The sequence below is a fragment of the Pseudonaja textilis genome, chromosome 1 (assembly GCF_049901715.1).
Source record: "Pseudonaja textilis isolate UNSWEBS1 chromosome 1, rPseTex1.2, whole genome shotgun sequence".
Taxonomy (NCBI): domain Eukaryota; kingdom Metazoa; phylum Chordata; class Lepidosauria; order Squamata; family Elapidae; genus Pseudonaja; species Pseudonaja textilis.
This window is the reverse complement of record NC_141990.1, coordinates 24,413,366-24,438,520: the sequence shown is the minus strand read 5'-3', so window position 1 is coordinate 24,438,520 and position 25,155 is coordinate 24,413,366. Positions and strand designations below refer to the sequence as shown.

General features: G+C 40.3%; 2 protein-coding genes across 2 annotated transcripts in view; one reads left to right on the top strand and one right to left on the bottom strand.

Moving 5' to 3' along the window:
- HADHA (hydroxyacyl-CoA dehydrogenase trifunctional multienzyme complex subunit alpha) overlaps positions 1 to 11,490 on the top strand; it is a 28,704-nt gene extending 17,214 nt beyond the window's left edge. Inside the window, exons 11-20 of the mRNA XM_026708513.2 lie at positions 492 to 601; positions 1,329 to 1,463; positions 2,545 to 2,716; positions 3,214 to 3,300; positions 4,341 to 4,481; positions 5,428 to 5,496; positions 7,192 to 7,387; positions 9,289 to 9,403; positions 10,256 to 10,401; positions 11,057 to 11,490. Coding sequence (XP_026564298.1) covers positions 492 to 601; positions 1,329 to 1,463; positions 2,545 to 2,716; positions 3,214 to 3,300; positions 4,341 to 4,481; positions 5,428 to 5,496; positions 7,192 to 7,387; positions 9,289 to 9,403; positions 10,256 to 10,401; positions 11,057 to 11,211 — 1,326 coding nt within the window. The 3' untranslated portion in view covers positions 11,212 to 11,490. The remainder of the gene's footprint in view (positions 1 to 491; positions 602 to 1,328; positions 1,464 to 2,544; positions 2,717 to 3,213; positions 3,301 to 4,340; positions 4,482 to 5,427; positions 5,497 to 7,191; positions 7,388 to 9,288; positions 9,404 to 10,255; positions 10,402 to 11,056) is intronic.
- Positions 11,491 to 12,973: 1,483 nt separating this feature from the next.
- GAREM2 (GRB2 associated regulator of MAPK1 subtype 2) overlaps positions 12,974 to 25,155 on the bottom strand; it is a 30,669-nt gene continuing 18,487 nt past the window's right edge. The window contains exons 4-6 of the mRNA XM_026708512.2: positions 23,394 to 24,584; positions 16,802 to 16,965; positions 12,974 to 15,497 (exon numbers count right to left, since the gene is read on the bottom strand). Coding sequence (XP_026564297.1) covers positions 14,603 to 15,497; positions 16,802 to 16,965; positions 23,394 to 24,584 — 2,250 coding nt within the window. The 3' untranslated portion in view covers positions 12,974 to 14,602. The remainder of the gene's footprint in view (positions 15,498 to 16,801; positions 16,966 to 23,393; positions 24,585 to 25,155) is intronic.

Here is a 25,155-nt window from a genome sequence, read left to right as displayed (position 1 = left end):
GTCTGGAAAGCTTGCTAAAAATACGTATATTATTGATTAAAGATTTATTGCCGCATTATTGCTCTTTACAAGGATTTGACACCAAAGTATGTTAAACACTATCATCACCAGTAGGAAGCACTGTAATTTCTAAGCTAAACCAGATGAAAAATCAGCAAGTTTAGAGGGAAATGCCATGCACATGAATATTACAGCAGTTTTCTTCACCACTGACCCTCTTAAATACATTTTGTGGCCACAGACCATTGCCACAGACCCCAAAATCTAATTCAAGATTTAAATCATAACACGTTTTCAAACCTTCGCAGACTCTCTGTGACAACATCATGGCCCCACCGATGTTAATTTGTAGCTGGTCCTCTGATGTGCTCTTCTAAACTGCTTCTTTACTCTTCATTGTTACTTCGGGATAGTATTATGATTCTATGGCAGTTCCTTTGAATGTTTCTTTTTCATTTTCTCTCCACTTCTTTCATCCCCTCCTCCTGCAGAAATTTGGGGAACTTGGGATGACTCCAGAATGCAAGGCCTTACTGGGGCTCTATCATGGTCAAGTGCAGTGCAAGAAGAACAAGTTTGGGGAACCCAAGCAACCAGTCAAGTAAGTTCAGCTGTTTGAACAGCCTTCGGGTATGCTGGCTAGAACAATTCTGCTTCTGTGTAAAAGATTAGATAGTTTGCATTAACAACATGCATTCGAAGAGCAGGAACGTCAATTCAATCTAGTTTGAAAGGACTGCATTCTAGCTAAGCCCAAACCTCCCAATTTTTCCTGCTTGTCCTCGTAGGGCAGAAAGTTAGTCGTCCTGCTTTGCTTCAGATTGGGCTTGGCATGCACAGGCAAAGTCAGAATCCTGGCAGGACCATGCTCAAAGCTTTCTACACAGCCAGCTTGTCCACTGCAAAGGAGGGAAAATGGAAGTTTATATCCTAACTGCATTGAAAATGTCGGCATTCAGGCAACTAATAAAGATCTTAATTTCTGTTGATTCTTTTTTAATGTAACTTGAAATGCACTATTGCAGTTTATAGATAAAGTTTTCTCCCAGATGTTTATATAAATACAGACCTGTTAAATTCAGTGGGATTCTGGGCTCAAAAAATTACATTGACCTAGCTTGAAGCAGAAGTGACCAGTGAGCTAAGAGGGGCATTTAATGCTTTTTAACGAGTAAATTATTCAGAATTGTTTTAATTATTTGTTTACTTTTCCAGCATTATTAAAAAGGAAGAATTGTAAATGGGAATTATTTATACTGTAAATTATACTGAATTTGTTATTTCCCTTTTCTTGTGAACTTCTTTTTCTTGATTCCTTCTTTGTGCAGGACACTTGCTATTCTGGGAGCAGGTTTGATGGGTGCAGGAATTGCTCAGGTTTCTGTGGAAAAGGGTCTTAAGATCATAATGAAGGACACCACTCTGGAAGGCTTGAGCAGGGGGCAGCAGCAGGTCTATAAAGGGTATGTCCACTTAGGATCTAATATCTGGTGTATTTGTAGTCTGGAGAGATTGAAATCCTGCAATAACGTCAGCCCTGAATTGTCAGCATTTGTCATTTTTGAAGCAGTAATATGCAAAATTCTTTTTCAAAAGCTCTTCATGTCATAAATGTACAGGCTGAAAAAGCTTATCAGAGTACAAAGTGTGACTCCAAACAATGTCTTTTCCTTCCAGCATTTCTTATGTTGGAATTCAGTATTTTTGTGCCTAACTCTATTCCAATAATCTTTCTGTAAGTTTTCCAGAGTCACTGTTGACTAATTTGGGCATTCATATAAATTTTCTAAATAAATAAATAAATAAATTAATAACGAATCTTTAGAAGCTGCTGGCATTGCTGAAGAGCTATTATACTTTCTCAATTACTTAGAGAATCATCTCTTTTTCTAGATTTGTTTAGGCTTGGGGAGATCTACTCTGGTAATAAACTATCAGTTGTCAGAAAATTTTGAAAACAATTCTTGTCATACGCTACAGTGGCCACTTGCAAGCTTTTTTATAAAAAAACCAGTGTAGTATCTCTCCCAGATTCCATTTTACTAAAGTTTATTTATTTTGACAAGTATCTTATTATTATTACTATTATTATTCCTCTCCCTTTTAGGAGGGTATGCAGGATCAGTATTTGCATTTGGCAAACTGTTTGGAAACAACGCTATTTATAAGTGCACTATTAGCCCTCAAAGTCTGTGTTGTTTAGATTTGCTTTTTTATTTTGTTGTGTGTTGATCAGTATATGTATTTCCAGGTTGACTACCAGAAATGTACCGTAAAGGAATAGATTTCAGAATTAAAACAAAAAAACTAAAGCAATATTTTAGAAGTGCTTAAAAATAACAAAACCTAAAGTTAAAAAGCCATCAGATTCTAAAATAATAGTAGTTTTTACTTAGCATTTGAAAGATCCTTCAAAGCTTAAGTCAGTATATTTCTTTGGTATAAAAAAAAATTATGAATGTGAACAGCTTCTTCACAATTATATTTTACCCAGCAACTTGTTTTCAATACTTCCCACTACCCCCACCCTAACAATTTTCTTAGCTTGAATGATAAAGTGAAAAAGAAGAGTTTGACATCATTTGAGAGAGATATGCTCCTAAGTGGCCTCACAGGACAGCTGGATTATAAGGACTTTAAGAAAGCTGACATGGTCATTGAAGCTGTTTTTGAAGACCTCAACATCAAACACAAAGTGCTAAAGGAGGTGGAAGCAGTAAGTAGGAGTTCAAGGCCAAAAGGCCTGATGGGTCTGTGATATGCATTTGAATATATCTGGGGGCATCTCCACCTTCCTAATTTCCCATATCAAATTTGCTACCTCATTCCTCTGCAAAAGCTGAAGAAATTAGAAGAGCATGTTAAGCTTGGAGCATGTACCAGGCACGTCTATCTCTGGTCAATAATCTGATCCTATGACTGCCTCTGAAAGTATCTCCATTCAGTCCAACCAGATGATTTCATCAATCAACATGAGAACTGTAGCAGTCAAAGGAAGGAATGTTACTATAAGGATGTCAATCCTTGTTGCTTGCTTCCTACCAAGTACAAGCCAGTCCTGTCAAAGGACCAAGCACTTGGCTACATCAGGGCTTTTATGAGATGCTCTATCCCAGATAAGAGCAGGTTTCATTTTTTCTTTATATAAGATTGCTGTAGCCATAACAATGCACTTTCTTTCTCCCACATGTAACATTTGCTTTGTCTTCCCAGCTTATCCCTCCTCATTGTATCTTTGCTAGCAACACGTCTGCGCTTCCCATCAATCAGATAGCTGCAGCCAGCAAAAGGCCAGATAAGGTGAGTTTGATGTGTTTTTATAGAATATGGCACTTAGCAATAGCACTTAGACTTATATACCATTTCATAGTGCTTTACAGCCCTCTCTAAGCAGTTTTATAGAGTCAGTGTATTGCCCCCAACAATCTGGGTCCTCATTTTGGAATAGAATAGGATACTTTGTTGGCCAAGTGTGATTGGACACACAAGGAATTTGTCTTGGTGTAAATACTCAGTATATATAAAGAAAAGATACACTAATTAAGAACCAAGAATCATAACGTACAACACTTAATGATAATCATAGGGTACAATCAACAATCAAATCATACTAGGAAACAGTCAATATTACCGACCTCAGAAGGATGGAAGGCTGAATCAACCTTGAGCCTGGTGAGATTCAAACTGCCAAATTGCAGGCAGCAGTCAATACTGCATTCTAACCATTGCGCCCACCACAGCTCTCCTGAAAACTGAAAAATATACTGAAAACCTGTTATTAAGTAAGGCCTCTCCACCTGTGGTTTCCCCACAGCATATCTTAGTCTTGTTGGAAAAACCAGCATTTTACTCTGATTCTGAGCTTTGACCTCTCTCATAAAGTAAAGATACTTATTTTCCTTAAATGGCTTGAGCTCGCTAGATTTCTGCTAACATTTTGTGAAGCAGACTATAACAAATGGGTTTACAGCAGTGGTGTCCGTGGCCAGATGCGTCACGCGCAGACCACGTCTACCCCAGATCCGCAAAGGAGGGAAATGTGATATGTCATGTGATGGTAACGTGACGCTACAAGTTTGATACCCATGGTTTAAACAAAATATTAGTCCTTGGCTTCCATTTGTGAGTAGTGTGTTTCAGAATCACTTGAACAAGTATAGCAGCAGGTTGGAACAGTTTAAAGGAACAAAAACCTTACACACAACATTAGGCGTAGCTTTAATTAGCCTTGGTTATCCCTGTGTAAAGGATTCGACTCTTTCCGCTTTGCAGCATATCATGAGCCCACTGTATGTTGAGGGTCTTAATTCTTTTCAATTTTACCTTCTTGCATACTTCAGGTGATTGGGATGCACTACTTCTCTCCTGTTGACAAGATGCAGCTGCTAGAGATCATCACTACTGACAAGACATCCCCGGAAACAGCAGCCTCTGCTGTGGCTGTTGGTCTCAAGCAAGGAAAGGTCATCATTGTGGTTAAGGTGATTGTTATTTTTATGAAAAATACAGAAGGCTCCCGGTGGAATTAACGCTTTGAGTCAGAATGGCCAGGATTAAACTTTTTTCCACCCTAAATTGCTGCATGAGTAGGCTGCAACAAGACAAATAAAGTATCAGCCATTTTCTTCAGAGGAAACATACCGCAGATGCACTGAGGGCTTTCACAAGAGCCCCCCCCCCAAATTAATTTTTCTAGAAATTACAATTACAACAATAAAAAATTAATACAAACTGAAAAAAGGAAAGAAGAATAAGAGGTGCAGAAAAGGAAAAAATAGAAGAGCAATGAAAAATAGTACGATAAAAAATAAATATATAAAGAACTTTCCCTTTCATCAAAACAAGTATGAACAATTATCACTTTCTCTTAAAATACAATTTTTTATATTAAGTATTGAGATTGTCTACTTATCAGCTAATCATTCCACTGTGATTGTCAGTTCTGCCTCTCACAGAGCTGTCTTTTGGCCCTGAAGGACCAAAAAAAGCCCAGATTTGTACTTTTCTTGGTGGTACAAGGTAACATTTTTATACACCAATTATTTGTCTGCTTAACAATTTATGAGCTCTTGAAGAGCTCACAAATGTCAATCTGAAGTCAAAGCTTAACCCTTTTATATTTAGAGGTAGAATACAAATTATGTGCATAAAGACAAATTATATTAATAATTATCAAATCCATATTAGTTGGGATGTCAGACTCTGAAAGTCCTGTTCAGTCCATACCACTGAAAAGTTCGCCTGAGCAAGTGTCTTTGCCGCATGTATAGCCTTTAAATGAGAAAATACCCCATAGATGAGAAATGCCTTATAGATAAGAAAATCAACATCGATTAAAGTGAATTGCTAAGGGAAGACTAGTTGGTTTATTTGCTGCATGATCTTCCTTAGCAAACCTATTTCATATTTCTGTTTTCTCCTCCACAGGATGGTCCAGGATTCTATACAACTAGGTGCCTTGCTCCCATGTTGGCTGAAATTGTCCGTATCCTCCAGGTTAGTGTCTGTTGCAAACAGCTGGGGTTCTGATGTGTCTTTTATGGATTTAAATACAGCTCTGAAATGACACCCCAGTTCAAGTCCTACCGATAACATAATGAGTGTTTAAATTAACAAATAACATCAAATTTATTTGAGTCAGAAATTGAACTTATATCAGCTATCAAATATGTAAATGGTACTTTGGGATTGCTTTGCCTACATTAGAGTAGATGAACAGATTCAGTTTTTTTCAAAATGGTCAAGTCATTCAAATCTAAATTCTGTAAAGTGGCAGGACTTGAAACAAGTAGTTCATGCTAGAAAAAACTAAATAAAGCTAAAATAGTTCACCATGGAGGAATGGCACAACGTTTCTACACACTAGTATGTAGGACTTATAACCAGTAATAAGTATTTGGTTGCAATTGCTCAAATTTCCAGGAGTACAACCAGTTAGCATAAGAGGTGATTACCTTTTCAGACTAGCAAATCATAAGATGATTGTTTATATATAAAAGACACCAACATCATAATTTGGTGTATAATATTTGTTCATTCAGACTACCACAGGAAATTGACAAGATTCAGTCAAAAAATGCAGTCAAAAAAAAGAACCAAATACTTTTTACACAGAAGTGCACGTAATTAGAAGAGTAAGCTTGGGTCATTGGTTTTACTATTGTGGCTTTTAAATCAGGGGTTGCCAACCTTTTGGACCTCAGGGACCACCAAACTCATAATTTTAGATTCCAGGGACCTCTAAGTGGTTCTGTGGGTGTGGCCTAATTTGTGGGTGTGTCATGTGACTGGCTGGGCATGGCTTGTATGTAAATATAAATATATAAATATTGAATTTTTTTATTTAAAAAAGAGCAACTTTTACCCAAAATCAGGCAAAGCAGGCAGGCAGATTGAGTTGTTCACAGAATCACAGATTCATTCAGAAATCAATCTATCTGCCATTGGCTAGCTCAGTCTGTCACATAAAATTTGCTTGCAAGCAAACTCATAAAATTTGCTAGCAAGCAAACTGACAAAATTAACTCACAACACACCATGTATGTAAATATTGAATTTTTTATAAAAAAAGAGCAACTTTTACTCAAAATCAGGCAAAGCAGGCAGATTGAGTTGCTCACAGAATCATTCAGTGATCTATCTATCTGCCATCAGCTAGCTCAGTCTCTCAAATTTGCTTGCCGTGAGTCTGCACTGAATTTGTTTGCAAGCAAACCTTCAGTCCTAAGGGAGGTTTGGCTGTACTTAAAAGCAGAGCTGAAGATCTAAATAAAGACTAGCTAGAAAGCAAAAAATCCAACCCTTTCCTTATTCCTAGCTAATCTAAATCTCCCAGCACAGCAGAACAGATGATGGTCGGAAAAAGGAAAAATAGAAATTTAGGCAAGTTTACTGGGTGAGGAGTGAGTGGCTGGGGAGGGTTCCTGTGGGCCATGTGGGCGGCGCAGCCTTGTGTTTCTGCGCAGCCTGGATTAATTGCTTTGGGGGTGTGTGCTCTGGGGGTGATATATCTCTGCGGCCCACCAAAATTTTCTCGAGGCCCACCGGTGGGCCACGGCCCACCGGTTGGTGACTGCTGTTTTAAATCATAGCATTATCCCCCCCACCAAGTGAAACTGGGACAAAATTTGATCTACCTACACCCTGTTTCTTTCACCCAAAGCATTTTCTTCTTCAATGTGTCTTCTGCAGGAAGGTATGGATCCTAAGAAAGTGGATTCCCTTTCCACTAGCTTTGGCTTCCCTGTTGGAGCTGTTACTTTGATTGATGAAGTTGGCGTCGATGTTGCCACTCATGTAGCTGAAGATCTTGGCAAAGCTTTTGGTGAACGATTCAAAGGAGGGGATGTGCAGCTAATGAAAGCCATGGTAGACAAGGGCTTTTTAGGTCAGAGTTGCATGCTGGGGAGTTCCCCACAGTTCAATCTTATATATCAGCACCAGTTGTTCTTCATTTGTTCTTTGCTTGGTTTCCAACTACCTCGTGCCAGTGAAGGGGCATATCTGTGGATGGTTGTTCATAGGATGGCTTGTTCCCTTTAAGCCACTTCTCAAATCCAGCTACCAGTCATTTTGCTCCTGTATATTGTATTTTTTTCATGGAAAATAATTACAATCTGCATTGTCAGCCAGTCATACATGGTACAGATAGTCCTCAATTTACAATTTGTTTGTTTGTTTGAAGTTACAGTGGCACTGAAAAATATGACTTACCACCATTTTTCCCACGACCATTGCTGCAGTCCCCCCCCCCCATGGTCACGTGATCAAAATTCAGATGCTTGGTACCTGGCTCATATTTATGATGGTTGCAGTATAATTTATAGTCATGTGATCACCTTTTATGACATTTTAACAAGCAAAGTCAATGGGGAAGCCAGATTCACTTAACAACCGTGTTACTAACTTAATGAATTGATTCATTTAATAACTGTGGCAAGATTAGGTCATAAAGTGAGGCAAAACTCACTTAGCCATCTCATTTAGCAACAGAGATTTTGGGCTCAATTGTGGTTGTAAGTTGAGGACTATCTGTAAAGAATGATATGACGGGACATTGTCACTTTTCCCCTATTACTTCCGTCTGCATGAAGAAATTGCTGGATCTCAGCTTTCTGAAATCAGTTTGAAAACAAAGAGATGAGCCCAGGGGTGGGATGCTACTAGTTCAGCCCGGTTCTATAGAACTGGTAGCTCTGACAAGCAGCAGACACCGAAGTGGTTTGCTGCTACGACCTTTTGCCCATCTGTTTGGCCTGCCTGCCCGCCCAGGCTCTTTGCTGTCCTTTATTTTCTGCTTTTTCAACCTCAGCTGCTTTGCGCGGCACAGCTGAGGTTGAAAAAGCAGGAAAGAAGAGGATTTTCAAATGCTGAGCAACTGCGCGCAGCACTTGTCAGCTGTCTTGGCGGCACAACTGATGCCTTTTTTGCAAACATTGTACGTGTGCATACAAAATGCAACTCTCACCGAAGCAGTAGTAACACCGGTTGGATCCCACCCCCGTATGAGCCCCTGGAAAGATGGTTTATCTGTCAGATCCAGTCTTTCCCTCATTTTAAGCCCTATTTCCTCAGAGTAACTGAGGAATCTGCTGCATTGGTCTGCATCACTACAGGGAAACTGGTGATTATGGATGACAAGCATTAGAGCTGGTCCCAATCTCTTCATTTATTTATTCTAAAAGTAACGTTTCTCTACCTTGGCAACTTTAAGATGGGTAGATTTCAACTCCCAGAATTCTCCAACCAGCAAGTCCTTGCTGACTGGAGAAATATGGGAGTTGAAGTCCATCCATCTTAAAATTGCCAAGATGGAAAAATATTATTCTAAAAGTAATTTGGGATATGGCCAAGTTAAACAAGTTTCCAATAACTTGGTCATGCAATTTATTCTGCTTTTGTTATTGTTAGGGCACTTACAACTATAGAGACCAGTGCATTCAACCTGTCAGAGCTGGAAGTTTTCATGGACCAAGTTCCATAGACACGATGTGGTAGAATTACTATTGCTGCTACTGTTGGTCACAACAGTTTTTCCTAATTATCGTAAATTTGAACAATTGCTAAACAAGGCAGTCAGTAAGTGATGCCTACCTCTAGATTTTTTCAGGGGAAAATGGTCACTGCATTTTAGAATAGAAGAATATTTTCCCCACTCCCTACCACATTCTTCTTTCCACAAGGTTAGAGCATCCTTTTGAGCTTTCCTATATTTATCTTTTCTGGTCAATGTTTGTCATTTTTGATATTAAGCACATCCTCACTTCCTTCTTATCTTTCATTTGACAGGCCGCAAAGCAGGAAAAGGCTTTTATATTTACAAGCAAGGTGTAAAGAATCGGGATCTCAACAATGGAATGAATGAAATTCTAGCAAAATTCAAAATAACTGCCAACCCAGAGGTGTAAGTTGGAAAAGAGAGGTTTCCTAAATAGATACAGCATTCCAGAATAAGGGCTGGTCATTGGCTTTATTTATTGCCTGCACACATGTAAATATGTAACAGCTGCTGTATGGAATCAGAACACTGCCCATTTAGCATAGGGGTGTTAAATTGCATCATGTCACATGACTTTTCCTGTTCGCTAAACGGTGTGGGCGTGGCCAATGTGCGATGCATGCGGCTCGCGGGCCGCAGGTTTGACAGCCCTGATTTAGCACAATTTATTTTACTCTGACTGGCAATATTTCAGATAGATGGAGCTTTTCCTAAAACTTGCTGTCAGAAATCTTTACACATTTTGGATGCAGAACATCCCAGAATTGACCTGGGAACATCCGCATGGAAAAGCATTGAAAGCCTAATCCATTAGTTTGTATGGTTCCCAACAGAATAGTACCAGATGCGGGAGAAGTGGAATTGTCTCTGATGTCAATGGGCTGCATTGAAAGCAGCAGCATTTGAGTGTAAGTTCAAACAAAAAAATTACCAGCTCCAAAACTAGATTAATATTCCTTTCATATATAAATTCACGTCTGTGTTGGTTTTCTCCCAAGTATTGCAACCTTACGTTTTCAATTGGATCCTAGTTTGCTTCCAACCTGCCTTCTTCTGCAAAATATATTTAAAAATAGGTTTTTGCCATCGCCTGTTTTCTGAAATCCAGTTAACTGAAGATTGCTGAGAATTGTCAGCCCTGCCACTGGATAATAGTCCCCACCCTTCCCTATCACTGGCCTGTGCCTCTCTGTTTCGGCTGCTGTGTTTCTAATCTAGCTGTAAGGCTGGTTAATGAATTCCCGCTTCCCTTCCCAGGTCTACAGAAAAAGATATCCAAATGCGTTTGGTAACTAGGTTTGTGAATGAAGCCATTCTGACCTTACAAGAGGGCATCCTCAGCAATCCTGTGGAGGGGGACATTGGAGCTGTATTTGGACTAGGCTTCCCACCGTGCCTGGGAGGTGAGTGTTGTCATTCAGCAAGGAATTAAGGAATTAATCAACGTCTTTTCTATAGCCAAAGGGTTGGAAACAATAATGGGAAAAAAATCTTATAAGCACCTTTGGAAGTGGTAGTAATTTGGGCTGCATTTTTTTTTTCAATTGGTAATGTAGAATTGGTAGTAGGATTGCCTCGTTCCACAGTATAACTCCTTCCATAAGGAGATAACTTCTTGAGCTCTTGCAAATAGGCATTAAATATTCAAACTATGGAAATCTTTCTTAGCAGCAACAATGCAGTTTTAATAGCCCCACATTGTTTGACTGTAGGAACTGCCAATAGTTGAACTGTGGTTCCAGTGCTTTCTCTCCAGGGAGAAGTACAGGCGTTCTGGTGTCCTCTGAATGCGTTGAACTGCATTTCCACTATTTCATGCCATTCGTGGTGTTGTGTAAACTCTGTGGCTCCAGAGATCCAGTGGAACTCAATTGCCCACACTGTTACATAGTGAGTGTATCCACTCATTATTCCCCTTCCAAATTATTTTTTATCAGATACCTACAGATCCATTAATGCTTGTAACCAAGGTATAACGGCAGTCGAGGCCAGCATTCTGAAATATTTTGGCATAAAGACCACATTCTTCCTTCCTCACTTCTGTGTATGTTGTGGCAGGACCCTTCCAATATGCAGACTACTTTGGGGCCCAGCAGCTCGTGGACTGCATGAAGAAGTATGAAGATGTCTATGGGAGTCAGTTCACACCATGCCAGTTGCTGCTTGACCATGCCAAGGACTCCAGCAAGAAATTTCACAAGAGAACTGCCTGAATTGGCATCTGCTAACCAAAAAGAAAAGGGGAGGACCTACAAGACATCTTCGTATCGGAGGGCTGTGGGTTTTAACTCTTTTAAGTGCCTTAGTTATTTAGGCACTACTACTTCCTGGCCCACCCCTCATCAAGCTGAATGTTGATTTCCCCATTATCACGAGAAAGAATGGGGAGGTTTCTGCTCAAAGTATGGTACTTTTCAGGCCCATTGCAAGGAACTACTCATTGGAAAACAGATGTAGCTTGCAGAAAATTCATAAGAATAAATTGTAGTGTATTGTTCTATACATAATTTTGTCATTCATTCAGGATTAGAACCGCTATTAAAGTGTCAAGTGGCCAAAACAAGGTTCGGTTGAGGCTGAAACCTCTGAGGGATTCTGTGCTCTAATAGGATTAGTTTATCGAAGATCTCCAGGGCCTTCTGGAGAGCCTACCACTGGTGACAAGTCGGTCTCCAATAAATCTGAGAATGCAGGGATTCTCAGCATGGAGTCAGGATTTTGCTAGTACTAAAGTGTATGAAGTTTTACATACAATTTTTGTGCTATATCCAGGGCAAAACACACATACAAGACGTGCACAAAATATATACATGCATCAAAGCAAAAACATGCTGTGTAAAAATGAGTGAACAAACACAATGTATTCAGTGGGGCATGCATTAGCACACAAAATAATACTTTTCTGTTCATCTAATTCCTCTAGGACTCCCCTTAACAGATTTTCTTTTTCTTATGCATAAACACAAAGTTTAACATACTATATTTATTTTTTCAGAAATGTTTTGTAATGTTGAACTATTCTTGACAGTATAGTGTTGGAGGCAGTATAATTAAGGGGAGAGCTTGAGGGTATCAATAGGCAGCTGGAGTATATTGGCAAACCATGTTGAAGACATTTCAGTTAAATGAATGGAAGTTGCCCAAGGATCTTTACTGAGACTGAAACTTCCTAACTTACACAAAAACAATCTAGGTTGGAGGTGAGGAAGCACACGATACTGCATTTTTAAAGAAAGTTTCAAAAACATTGGGGGAGAGGTGCTGCAAAAGTATCCAAATTAGGACAATCGGCATTACAATCCGAAAGTAATTCCATGTATGAAAATAAACACTTGTCAAAATATTGTAGTGGATGAAGGCAGATGCTTTAAATAAAACAAACCAGCCTTCAAGGGATGGGGATCCAGCAGACTTTGGCTTATTTTGAATGTTGCTGGTGGAGGTGGGGGGGAGAGGAGCCTATCCTTTCAGTGCCAGTTGCTGGGGAACATAAGCAGGAGTGCAACTGTGTCTTATTTTACTTGAAAGCTTCCTAGAGGTTATCTCATTGCGTGAGGACACTTGAACGAAAGAAGCTGTTAATCTGAGGTAGCATGGTTGCTTTGGTTTGTTCTCTTCCCATTCTTGTTGAAACTAGCTGATAATCTAGTTGCTATTCTATAACACGGGCTCCCCAATCTCCCCACTCCCGGGCCGCAACTCACTACAAGGCCTTGAGCCATTCAGAATCAGGCTGTGGAAATGGCCAAGTGCGCGCGCATCCCTAGTTGCACAAATAGCCGAGCACCATTTGCATGAGTTGGGAGGCGGGTGTAAACGTGCCTGCCACTCATGCAAATTGCCCACTGCTTGTGCAGAACCATTCCACCCCCTCACCTCCCGGGGGTCAGGCCGCAAAGCCGGAAAGATTGGGGAACTTTGCTATAACAGATATTCAGTTTCTTTCTGAACAACATATTTTAGGCACGCATTTTTAAATAAATGTTTGTTTAATTATTGCAGTATTAAAAGTAGAAATGAATACATTGAACTCCTTTAGGCTTAAATCATTTAGCCCCATTTTCAGCTAAAAACAATTGTGAAAGTAAGTTGGTGGTTGTCTTAGGAAACAGGCAGTTGCTGCTGAAATGTGGAAATCTCAACAGTAGTAGGCAGGCAATAACAATGAAATTGCCAGGAGAAAGGAGGAAGATTAGTAGTATGCCTAGAGATTTACAGGGTGAGTTTTTTTTTTAAAAAAAAACCCACCAACTGCCTGCCTATACATTATACTAAGATGCAGTAAATAACTGCCACACACACATACACCAAAAAAGTCACATAGACATCTGGTTAGGTATAGTAGGAACAAATTACATGGAACTGTCACTGGGTGCTACAAACTTTCTGCACAGGCAAAACTAGGCTGCCCAAATATTCCACAATTTTAGTGCAGAAACATGAAATTTAAGCAGCATACAGTTGTTACGGTTTTAGCCCTTACAGCAGTGCAAAGGTGCTTAAAAAGTTCAAGTGTTTAGGAAGGTGGGCTTATGCAATGTCAGTGTTCTGTGTAAAAATCATCGAGCTTTTACTACCCTGCAGCCTTTTGAATTGCAGGTGGGTGGACACCAGTCAGCATTACACACTGATTTTGCACAATTAGCACTTCTAGATTATTCTAAAACCCTTCTTTTAAGCCCATTCATTTTTTAAATGCAGGATACTTTCTCCATAGGGCAGCATTGAAATTAGCCTGCATGTGGAAGTAGGGCTCTAAGCAACGCTGTAAAATAGCAATCGGCACACATTTTTATCTAGACCCCAGATTAAGGATCAGGGTTTCTGAGGCAGAGATTGCGAGGTGAGTTCTATCCAAACCTCTTTCAGCTATAAAGTTGCCTACATTTCATTCCAAAGGTTTAAGTATAAAATCTTGTGAGGCCATTTTGGGAGGGAAATGTAGATGCACTTGCTCTATTTTTTGAAGTGTATCATAAGTCACTGATGTTACTTTTTTTCTATCTCAAGAGTCTCCCACAAATTGATTGCCCCCAAACAATCATAAGGGTACATATTCATTACCTGTCCCTTACTAAAAGAAAAACCCTCCAAGCTAATGTTACAAGAAACAATCAGAAGATGAATAGGAATGTTACCACGAGAAAAGTAGGCAGCTTGGCTCTGGTGATTCTGAGACTTGGCCAGAAAGGGAACATGTAACCCTCTTCCCACACATTGGTGATGCTGCTTTCCTCCTCTTCCACACTATCGATGCAAGAAATTACGTAAGGCAATAACTCTCCTTGCTAATCTTGGCACAAAGACTATCAATAGGAACCCATCCTAAAGTATCATTCATGTGCAACTGTTGAGGCTTCTGTTTTGCTCTGATTTCTACTTTGCCCATTTCCATAAAAGGAAATTTGCAACTTCCTGCCAATTCCTTGTGTTGGTTTGTGGTTAAAACTGACATAATCAAAATCCTGCGTTGCTCTTGGGGTTCGTGTCCTGCTATCATTTTTGAGATAGCGGTATCTCCTTTGGCCTCTCTCCTCGTTTTATACTTAGAGGACAGCCTGAATCTAACTCCTGCAATCCACAGAGAAACTTTCCCTCACCAATCTAGATCTTGGGCCTCCAGCCCTTGATGAACTGCATTATTTTTTTGACTTGAAGTTTGGTAAGATGAAAATCCTCAGATAGGATCTCCTCGGTGAGTTGTACAAAGATGCTACCATCGATGCGTTCCCGGGCAAAGAAGCTGACCACATCCTCAGAGAGGCCGATGAAGCGCAAGGATCTAGATACCTCCTCAAGTGACAGCGCTGATAAGTCACCAGGAGGCTGCCAGGGTGAACCATCCCCGTTCAGGCGGGCAGGAGGTGCCTCAATGACCCCCTGAGCCAGATAAAGGTGGGTGATGCCACCTTCAGAGCCATGAACAATGGTGGATGACAAAGGGGCTACTGACGTCCGAATGACAATATTTTCAGCCGTGTCAAAGGGTTTTGATGAGCGAGGTGGTGGTGCAGGACTATAGTGCCCCTCTGGGGAGGAAGAGCCTTCAAAGAGGTCAAAAGTGTCTATGGAAGAGGCGGTTGTCTTCTGCCAATCAAGAGATTCCAACCAATCTGAGGAGCCAGAGGAAGCTGGGCTGGAAGAATATGCTGGATTGGAAAAGGGGTTAAGAGCACCAAAGGGAGCAAAGCGTTTCTGTGGCGGGGGAGGCTTCAGGCGAGGACAGCTATGGTAGCTCTTGATGGCGTTGGCATCAGTGCTCCCCAGCAGAGGAGTGGATCTCCCAGTGGCCACACTTGAGCCTGGATCATTATATGGCCAAGGGTCAGACCAGGAAGACATCTGAGCAGGTGGGGGCTGAGATGGCAACTGTGTTTGAGGGCTGCCCAACTGCCGACTAGTGGACTCTCCAACTTTGCAGTCACTCCATGTGCAGGGATAGCAGTACAAGGAGTAGGAGTCCGGAGATGGGGAGCAGCTACCGCTTCGTGGCCTTGAACTGGCAGGCAAAGAAAACAAACAGCATCAGAGCTAGCTCAAGTGAAATGGGATTTGGAGTTCTCTGATCATAAGTCTGGAGCAGATTAGTGTCTTAAAACCATAGTAGACAAATCCAGCAACATCTAAAGTTGTGCACCCCACCTCCAGAGTTTTGCCAATGCATTTTTCCAATTTCCTTAATTTGAAAAACCTTATGCTCACCACTCCAAAGACATCCTTGCCTGACAACAAAGAGACGTTTCATGCACACTGAGCATGCAGTTTCCAGAAATAGATTTAAGCACATACAAATCTCTTGATAATGAAAAATTACCGTAATTCATCCAATATTGCTTGTTGTTAAAAAGACACTGCTGTCATTTTCATTCAACCTCCCCAACTTCTAACTCTGGAAGTTCCTTCCTAATCAAGTATACTGTTAAGTAAAATATAAATGCCAGGGGCCAAATAGAAAACCAACTGTACTGCCCTTTTCATTTTTTTTTCCTGAGACACACAGAAAGTTCAAACTGCCACAGCTACAAGAATAAAAGGTCAATGTTTTTACAAACATTTTTGGAGAATCCAAACACATAGTCCAAAACGATGGGGAGGCATAGCTCTTTTTATCAAAGCCATGCTTTTCTTCAATGGAAAGATACTTTGTTTTATATGTTTTATTATACACTGTTATGTATAATTAAATTTTCCATAATATTGTACATTTTAGGACATTTGCTTAGGAAAAAACTGAACCAGCAAGCAGCCAAACCTGAAGGAAAAGTGTAATTTATACTGTACAATTAGCTCTCGGTATTAAATATTTATTTATTATTTCCCAGTAAATATGGAAATATGTTCTTTCTCATTTTTGCATAAAACTTTAACAGGGCTAAATTTTCTAGCATCAAGGTAGGAAGAGTCTATGCTTCCTTTCTGACACCTGAGAGTGCCTTGTTAAAGGTCAACCAACAAGAAAAGTTCTACTCATATGGTATTTATTTCCCTTCTTGCTGTTGTATACGCCTGCACATACCCTGAATCTAGCAATAGTAAGTACACAGCTCACTCACTCACTGCAGCCAATGCAGTGATAAGATCATTCAAGGCCTCTGGATACCAGCCCAGACGCCTATACTTTAAGACTTCATTCATAATAATATTACATCTTACAGTATACAAAGAAAGATGATAAAGCAAATGCCTTTAAGCATATTCAGCACTGTATTCTCCCCATTCTCATTCCCCCACCCCCAAGTTCCTACAAGGAAGGCTATATCTTACAGCTCCCTCTACAGAAGCAATCCCAGTTCCATCACTCACATGTCATGAAGTCCAGATGAGTAGTATGAGAGGCTGGCACTGGGTGATACTGCCGCTTGGAGCTTGGGGAAGCGCGCGGGCATTGGAGGGCTGGAGGTGGCCGATGTGTGGGCACCACGTGGTGGCACAGGGGGAGCAACAAGGAGACGACATTCCTCTCTCACCTATGAAAAGATTGGGGATAAAATAGTTATTTGCTGGGGTGATGGAACAAATACAATTCAATATATTTTGTAAAGTAGATTGATCACACATGTCCATACAGATTGAAAAAGGCATTTTCAAAGATTTCAAGCAGAGCTATACAACACTTTAGAAACCAGATGTTTCCAAGCCTGTTTCTTCCAAGATTACTTGAAAAAATAGAGGTGATTCAACTTCCTGCCAATTACCCCTAGTTGTGGTTTTTTTCTAGGATATATTTCTCATCTTAACAAAGTAGAATGGAATGAAAATTACAGGACATCGTTTAACCAAGGTATATGAAGTTACATACTTAGCTGACCAGAGTTGTTTCATAATGAGATGGCCAGTATATAAATTTAATAAATAAATAAATAAAAATTGGGGTGGGGGCTGAAAAAAATGAGAAAACAGTTTTTGGGAGATGCATTGTGGTCCTTTCATTCCATATACTAGGTCAACGTGGAGGAAATGCTACCAGATCTATATGTGTGTGTGTGTGTCCTACAGAGAGCTACCAGTAGAACATTTTTTTTTAAAAAAAAGGCTGTTAATGTAGAAAGTGTCCATGTATAAAGCCTGCAAATAGATGCTGGTGGAGAGGGTTTGGCAAAGTGTAAACACAAGGTAACAATTTCATTAATCCAACATGCAAAATGCTGAGAAGGAACTAGATAAGAAACTATGATGACAATCAATTCCTCAAGTGCCTTTAAAATGGAATAATTGATTACTGAGAGAGATGGCAAGCCCCCTTTCACTGGTTGTGTTGAAGCAGAGGCTATATAGTTGAGGATATTTTAATTTATATATCTCCACTGAGCAAAAGATTGGGTTCAGTGATCTAAATTACCTTTTTGTAAGGCTTTGTACATCCAGGGAATGGTGTGGATATTTCAAATATGGGAAGGGAAATGGAAGCACAAAAGATTCATTAAAAGGGAAATCAGAAATACATTACTGAAATACAGAAATAGGAGGTCAAGCTATAAAACCATATCGTCAATATAAAATTATGAGATATATAAAGGGCCTTCCGAAATAGCGCACAATTTTACAGAAATATATTACTACTAATTGGCATAGGAAAGTCAAATGGATGCACCTCCATTATCTCCTTCAAAAATTCTTGGACTAGAAATGCCATACTAACAGTCACGGGACCAAAAAGTGCGTCTTCTTCTTATTAAACAACAAGTTTCACATCTACAGGAGTTAAAGAGAAGATTCTTTCGATAAAAATTATTAGAGCTGGAAACCAAGCCTGGCTTCACATCACTGACTTACCAGTAATTATTTTGTTATGGTGAAAGGCATCTTGTGAACAACTTCAACAACCACCATATTCAGCAGTACTGTAGCAGTTTGTCCCAATTGTGAAGAAACAAATCAACCAAAGAAAATAGATAATATCTTACTTTGCAGCAAAAAGTTCGGCAATGTGTATGTGGCTGCTGAAGGAAACAACTCCCAAAATTGCAAGATTTTAAAAAGGATTAGACTCCACCATATTTATTTACGCAATGGGGTATAGTGATAATGCTAAATGAGATCGGTACCACAGGTAAGCAAAAGCTCTCTCTGAGCCTTGAAAACTGAAAAAAAAAAACCTGACAGTTCATATAGTAAGATTTCTCAGCTAAAATCCACCAGCTTTGAACAATTCATATCGTGAATCCCATCTTCTTCAGAGGCATCAATGGTGGAGGTTTTTAAATTAAAGACAAAGGAGAAACAGAGTATTACCTAATATGGGGCCTATGGTACAATTGGCTAGACAATAGATGCAAAGGTTAGAAAACGGACGACAAAAGAGGATCAACAAGGTAGAAACAAATACAGGTATAAAGCTATATAGAAGGATACGTATTGTAAACGATATTGTTACTAGATTGTACATAATTGCAAATCAAAATATATAGAGTGATAAATGTATAGAGAAGTATGTTATAACCATGGATACAATAGATATAAGTATGTTGTATAATTTCAAGTTTTTATTCTTTTTTCTATGAATGAAAAAGAGAAAAATGGTCATAACTAGGATGTGTAACATCATGTATATTTTAAAAAAGTGTTGATACAACCAGCATATCGTTGTTGCAAAATTTAAATTGCTAAAATGAAGGAAAATGCACAATAAATATTTTTTTTAATAAAAAAACAGAAATTTGACAGAAAATTTCTACCAGAGAGAATGTCACGCTCTGAGAGTCTGTTCCAAAACTAAAGCTAGTGAAGAGCCAGTTATGCATGGGACTCATCTATAGTCCAACAAATACAAGCAGTGAGGTTGAACATTAATCGGTAGTCTTAACCTGTTAAGACCAGAAGCTAAAGCTATACAGAAGACTGGAGAGAGACCCAGGGAAGTTGATTCTGTTGGCCATCAATCTAGGATTCTATGCTGTATTGTATATCCCATGACTAAGAATCTCAAGTCTATTGTGGTAGACTCCCATACTAAAGATAAGAAAGGCAAGATAAGAAAGGGAAGTTGATTCTGTTGGCCATCAGTCTAGGATTCTATGATGTATTGTATATCCCATGACTAAGAATCTTGAATCTGTTGTGGTAAACTCCCATGCTAAAGATAAGAAAAGCAAGAGATTAAAGAAAAAACACTATGGTATTGAGTTATTAAAATATGAACTTGGACCACCAAAAGAAAAAAAAGAAAAAGCAAAGAATTACTAATACAAAAGTTTTATTATCAACAGCAATTTATTATTTACAGTTACTCAAGACTTTGCCAAATTATTTTCTATTTGCTTATAATACTGTCCACATGTATATTTCAGCTCTCTGTGGTGGTATCTGCCTTTTTTTGTTTTTGTGGTCTCCAAGTCCTGTCACTTTGGACATCAATTTGATATTGGCAGGTGCATCTCATCCAATGACAAAGACAGTAAATAATCTAGTAGCTCAAGGGACAGTGGTTGCACCTGTACTGGGATGGTCTCAGAAAGCTGGGCCACCATCGGCAAATAAATTGAGACAGGGAAAAAACAATACCCTAATCAAGCAATCATTGAGGAAGAAGCTACATTGCAGGGCAAGCTACTATATACAAACAGCCAGCAAACCCCATTCTCCCTCATACTGATGTTAACAAGTCTGTAATGAAAGAAAAAAACAAGGTCAGAATGTTCTGTATTTTCTAGAATCAGAAATGTCCTTAAAAACTAGCAACCCCTCAGATTGATCAGAACATCACATTTTCTCTCTCTCTCTCTCCCTCTCTCTTTCACACACACTCAAAGATCCCCATATCCTCCTGTCATAAGAGAACAGAATATGGAAAATAAGTTATAGTTCAATATCTTTTCCAAACACACTTCCACACAAAAATAGAGCACAATAATTCAAATTTTAGTGAACTCAATAAACATATGAACAAAATTTCCTTATATTAAATGGAGGCTGAACCAAATGGCCATTTGTAAGCCAAAGTTGCACATTATTAAAAAAAACAACACTGAGCTGCCAATGAACAAGGAAGTTCCATAACAAATGTCTAATGATCTGAAAAGAAATTGTACTTTGGGAAGAATGAATTATTACAGAAGGAAAAAGCAACTGACTGGACTGTTTCATTTTTAGTACCAACCAACCAACTTCTCTCTCTCTCTCTCTCCCTCCCCCCTCTCTATATAATCTATATGTGTCTGTGTGTGTGCATGCATGTGCAATAAACATGCATATAAAATAAATGTTACATATTTTATAACTCATTCATCTACATTTATGTATCCAAAATATCACCCTCTGCATACAACAGTAAGATATAGCAGTCATGGGGAAAACCATAAGAATTAAAGATTCCAAGGAACCAAGGAAAAATAAATTAAAAGCAAAGCAATACTGACGCCTAAACAGCTTCAGTAGCTATGGAATGCTAATTACTTACTAGAGAAGACAGGGAGTTGATAAATATGAGGAGTCAATGAAGAGTCCCCAAAAATGCATTCTATATTAGAATATTTTAGAGCAGATCCAATTTGTTATTCCTTTATTACAGAATCATCAACAGTAACCCAAATGCCTTTCAAAGAAATATGGGCAGCAAAAGTTCCATTGTGCCACTGCCTCTATATAATTCTCCTGAGTAATAACACATGAGCAGCATTTAAAGACTTAGGAAATTCAGATTTCCCAGTAAATAATCAATCTGGTGAGAGACCAGAGAAGAATCACAACCAGTGGTCAATTCTATTGGCTTTCCATACCTTTATAGTCCATTTATCCTTTTGAAATCATTACCATTCCAATGGAAAGCCATTATTACATATTGAGCGTTCATCTGATTCATAGGCAATGCCTAATATATTACATAGGTTCATTCCTTAGAAGCTAATTGGACCAACACAATCTCAGGTTATTCCTTCTGCTTTCTAAAAATCTATTAAAAAATAATTACTGTGGTATTATGAAAAAAATCAAAAATGGTAAAATTTCAACTTCTGTCCCACACTGGATTTCTGCATATTCCTGGGGAATCCTATATATTCTATCCATCTGAAGTCACAGCTGTGCTTGCAGAATAGCAATTAGTCTTCAAGATCGGCTGGCAATAATATGCAAAGTGGTTAAGGAGGTGCACTGGGTCCAAGAAAACCCAGGTATAAATCCACCATCAGCCTTGAAAGTTCAATGAATGACTTTGGGACAAGCACTCACTCTCACTTCAGCCTATGTCACAGAATGGTCCCTGTAGGAGAAAATAATTAGAAAAGAGTAGGTAGTCTTTGACTTACGACCAAAATTTATGTTGCCAAGTGAGAAACTTGTTAAGTGAATTTTGCCTCATTTTATGACTTTTCTTGATATATTTATTAACTAAATCACTATATTGATTAAATTAGTAACACAGTTGCTGAATCTGGTTTCCCATTGATTTTCCTTTTCAGAAGGTTGCAAAAGGTGATCACATGACACTAGGACACTGCAACTGTCATAAATGTGAGTCAGTTGTCAACCATCCAAATATAAATCACGTGACTGTGGGGATGCTACAATGGTCGTAAGTGTGAAAAATGGTCATAAGTTACTTTTTTCAGTGTCATTGTAACTATGAATGGTAAATGAATTTTGTACTAGATATGCCACTGAAGAAAGCCAAGTTTTAGATCTAACAAATAGCTTAGCTAATTTTACAGTTGAACAGAGGTGGTATTCAGCCAGTTCAGACCAGTTCTGGAGTACCAGTAGTGGAAATTTTGAGTAGTTTGGAGAATCAATAAATACCACCTCTGGATGGCCCTGCCTACCCGCCCCCGCCCTTTCCTGTCCTATATTCCTTTGTTTTTTTAGCTCAGCCGATTCCCGTGGCAAAGAGAATTGCCGCGCCTCAGCTGAGCTAAAAAACAGCTCACCTCAGTAGTACTGACACAGAGGGCAGTTTTTGAGTGCTGTGCATGTGCACGAAATACTCCCTCAAAGAACCGGTAGGAAAAAAATTGGAATCCCACCACTGCAGTTAAACTATGCAAGACAATAAACAGTATAAGAAGTACTGTTCAATCCTGAATTTTCCACAGCTCAGCTGTAGTAAATGACCTCAACGTTCTAGGTTTATGGCAGAGTGGGAAAACTTTCCCCAGTCTTCCATTTTCATATCTGTATCAGTGGTGGGATTCAAAACTTTTACCACAGGTTCGGTGGGTATGGCTTGATGGGCACACTTTGTGCGCAAGCATACACTTTGCGTGCACATGCACGCCAAACACACACTTTTCGCAGGTGCAGAGGCATTTGCGCAAGCGCAGAGCCGTTCCAACTCACCTCCTGCAAGCCTGAACTCTCCTGGTCACTTCAGCAGCTGCTGCACAGCACTCTTTTGTGCAGCGCAAAGCAGTTGCGCTTCAAAAGCAGAAGATAAAATGAGTATGGGAGCCCAGGCAGTGGGTGGGCCCAACAGCAGAGTGGCGGAGAGAACTGGTTTGGTCTCTGCTGCTCATCGCCGCTACCAGCTAGGCAGAACCGGGCCAAACCGGTAGCATACCACCATTGATTTGTATGTACCATTCTCTACTTTAAAATGCACTTATTATCATATGTTTTCTTTATAGAGGAAGTGTTCAAACTTTCAAATGTGTGCAATGACAAAAACTATTTAGCAGTATTCCAAATGTGGTTACATTACAGATTTTTAAAAATGATTTATAGTAATGTATTTTAGTTCATTTTCTACTAATCTTCAGGATGGAAGGTTTATCCATCTACATCTCTACATGCAGAATTTATCTGAATAAGCAACCTTTAAGTGTGTTTCCCTTCCCTGGATGACAACAACTTTCTTTCACAGCTAATTCAAGTTGAACAATAAAACACATATTCCTTTTTGAGTGCCTCGCCCTGACTGCAGTTTCTATTTTCCATCAAAATGTGTACTACCTGAGTCTCTTACCGCTTCAGATTTGGGTGGGACTGGGGGAGGAGCATCTGCGTTAAGGTCTTCCTGCAGCAGGCCTCGATGGCAAGGTGAACCCCCGAAAGAGATAAGATCCCGCTGGCCCTTGCTGGTATTCTCCAGTCCGGGAACAGTGCTGCTGGATTCAGAATAGTTCTCCGGGTTTTGATTAGTCCACAATTCTTCATATGGGAGCTCTTGAGTCCGGAATGTGGGTTCCACCCAATCAGGTGTCATGTATTCACGCTCAGAATCCAAAGTATCAGAAATAAGGCTAGAGGGCTCTTGGTGAGAGGGGAGAAGCAATGGTTGAGCCCTCCGTCCTTGAGACGGGTCCTGGCAACGGCTTTCAGAGGCAGCATACAAGCAAAGTGAGAGGCGCTGAAAGGATTGGGCTAATTCATCACGGCTGTAGCCCTGCAGGCAGAGGCGTACATGGCGGGGGCTGGCACACTCTTCTGAGAAGTCTGGCTTGGCCTCCCGCACAGCCTTGGAATATTCATTGGGATCAAAGCATTCCTGGCAGAGGGCAGCAGTTTCTCGTAACAACTTCTCCAGTTGGGGGTCTCTGCCTACACGCAACATCCCCTCCGGCAGCAGAAAACGGGGCATGTCTGTGAGCAAGAGGAAGTGGAAGGGTGCCACCTCGTCCTTGCGGAGAATGCAGCATAACACCACTGTCTTGGAGACGATGCTCACCAACTTGTAACAGTGGCCCTCACGGATGGCATGAAGATCGTAGGGGTTTCGAGGTGGCCGACTGGGCACGATCACATTGACAGGAAGTCGCACCTTCTCGATGATACTGCGGATTGTATGCTCTCCCTCCTGCATTTGCAGCTCCAGTGGTGAGCGAGTGCTGAAGCGCCCTTTGCACTGGAAAGGCAAGCTGAGGCTTTCATTGGTCCGATGATTCATGCAGATCAAGCACGGCATCTTGCCCTTCAACTGTTTGCCGCTGCCACCCCCAGTGTTGCCGCCGCCGCTGTTACTGCTACCGCCATTCCCACCGCCAGTGCCAGGGACACCTGCTTTGCCCAACTTCCGCAGCAATGTGTTCAAACGCGACTTTTCTTTCACCGCTTTTGCGCACAGAATCTCTGCCTGGCCCATGAGTGTTAATTCATCTCCTGCATGCAGTGTGAAATTGTATACTTCGCTATCTTCACTGAACTCGCCTGACACAACCTGGAAGAAGCCAATTGGTGAGGGAAAAAAGGGGAGATAAGAGGCTTAACATGGAGAATTCTACAACACAGAGGGCAAGGAAAGAGGAGGCTTTGTACCAGTGGTGGGATTCAAAAACTTTTACCACCGGTTCGGTGGGCATGGTTTGGTGGGCGTGCTTTGCGCGTGTGCACACACTTTGCATGCATGCGCACACCAAACATGCACTTTGCATAGGTGCAGAGGCATTTGCGCAGGCACAGAGACGTTCCAACTCACCTCCTGCAAGCCTTCACTCTCCCAGTTGCTTCAGCAGCTGCCGTGCAACACTCTTCTGTGCCGCGCAAAGCAGCTGCACTTCAAATTCAGAGGATAAAGGTGAGTATAGGAGCCCAAGCGGGAAGATGGGCCCAATAGCAGAGTGGCGAAGAGAACAGATTCGGTCTCTGCTGCTCAGCGCCACTACCGGCTCGGTAGAACCGGGCTGAACCGGTAGCATACCACCACTGCTTTATACCACAGAAAGAGGGGTTCTGCGATACAAAAGCTACTGCTGTGCTCTGCCATAATATGAGCCATGGAGAAAAAGCTA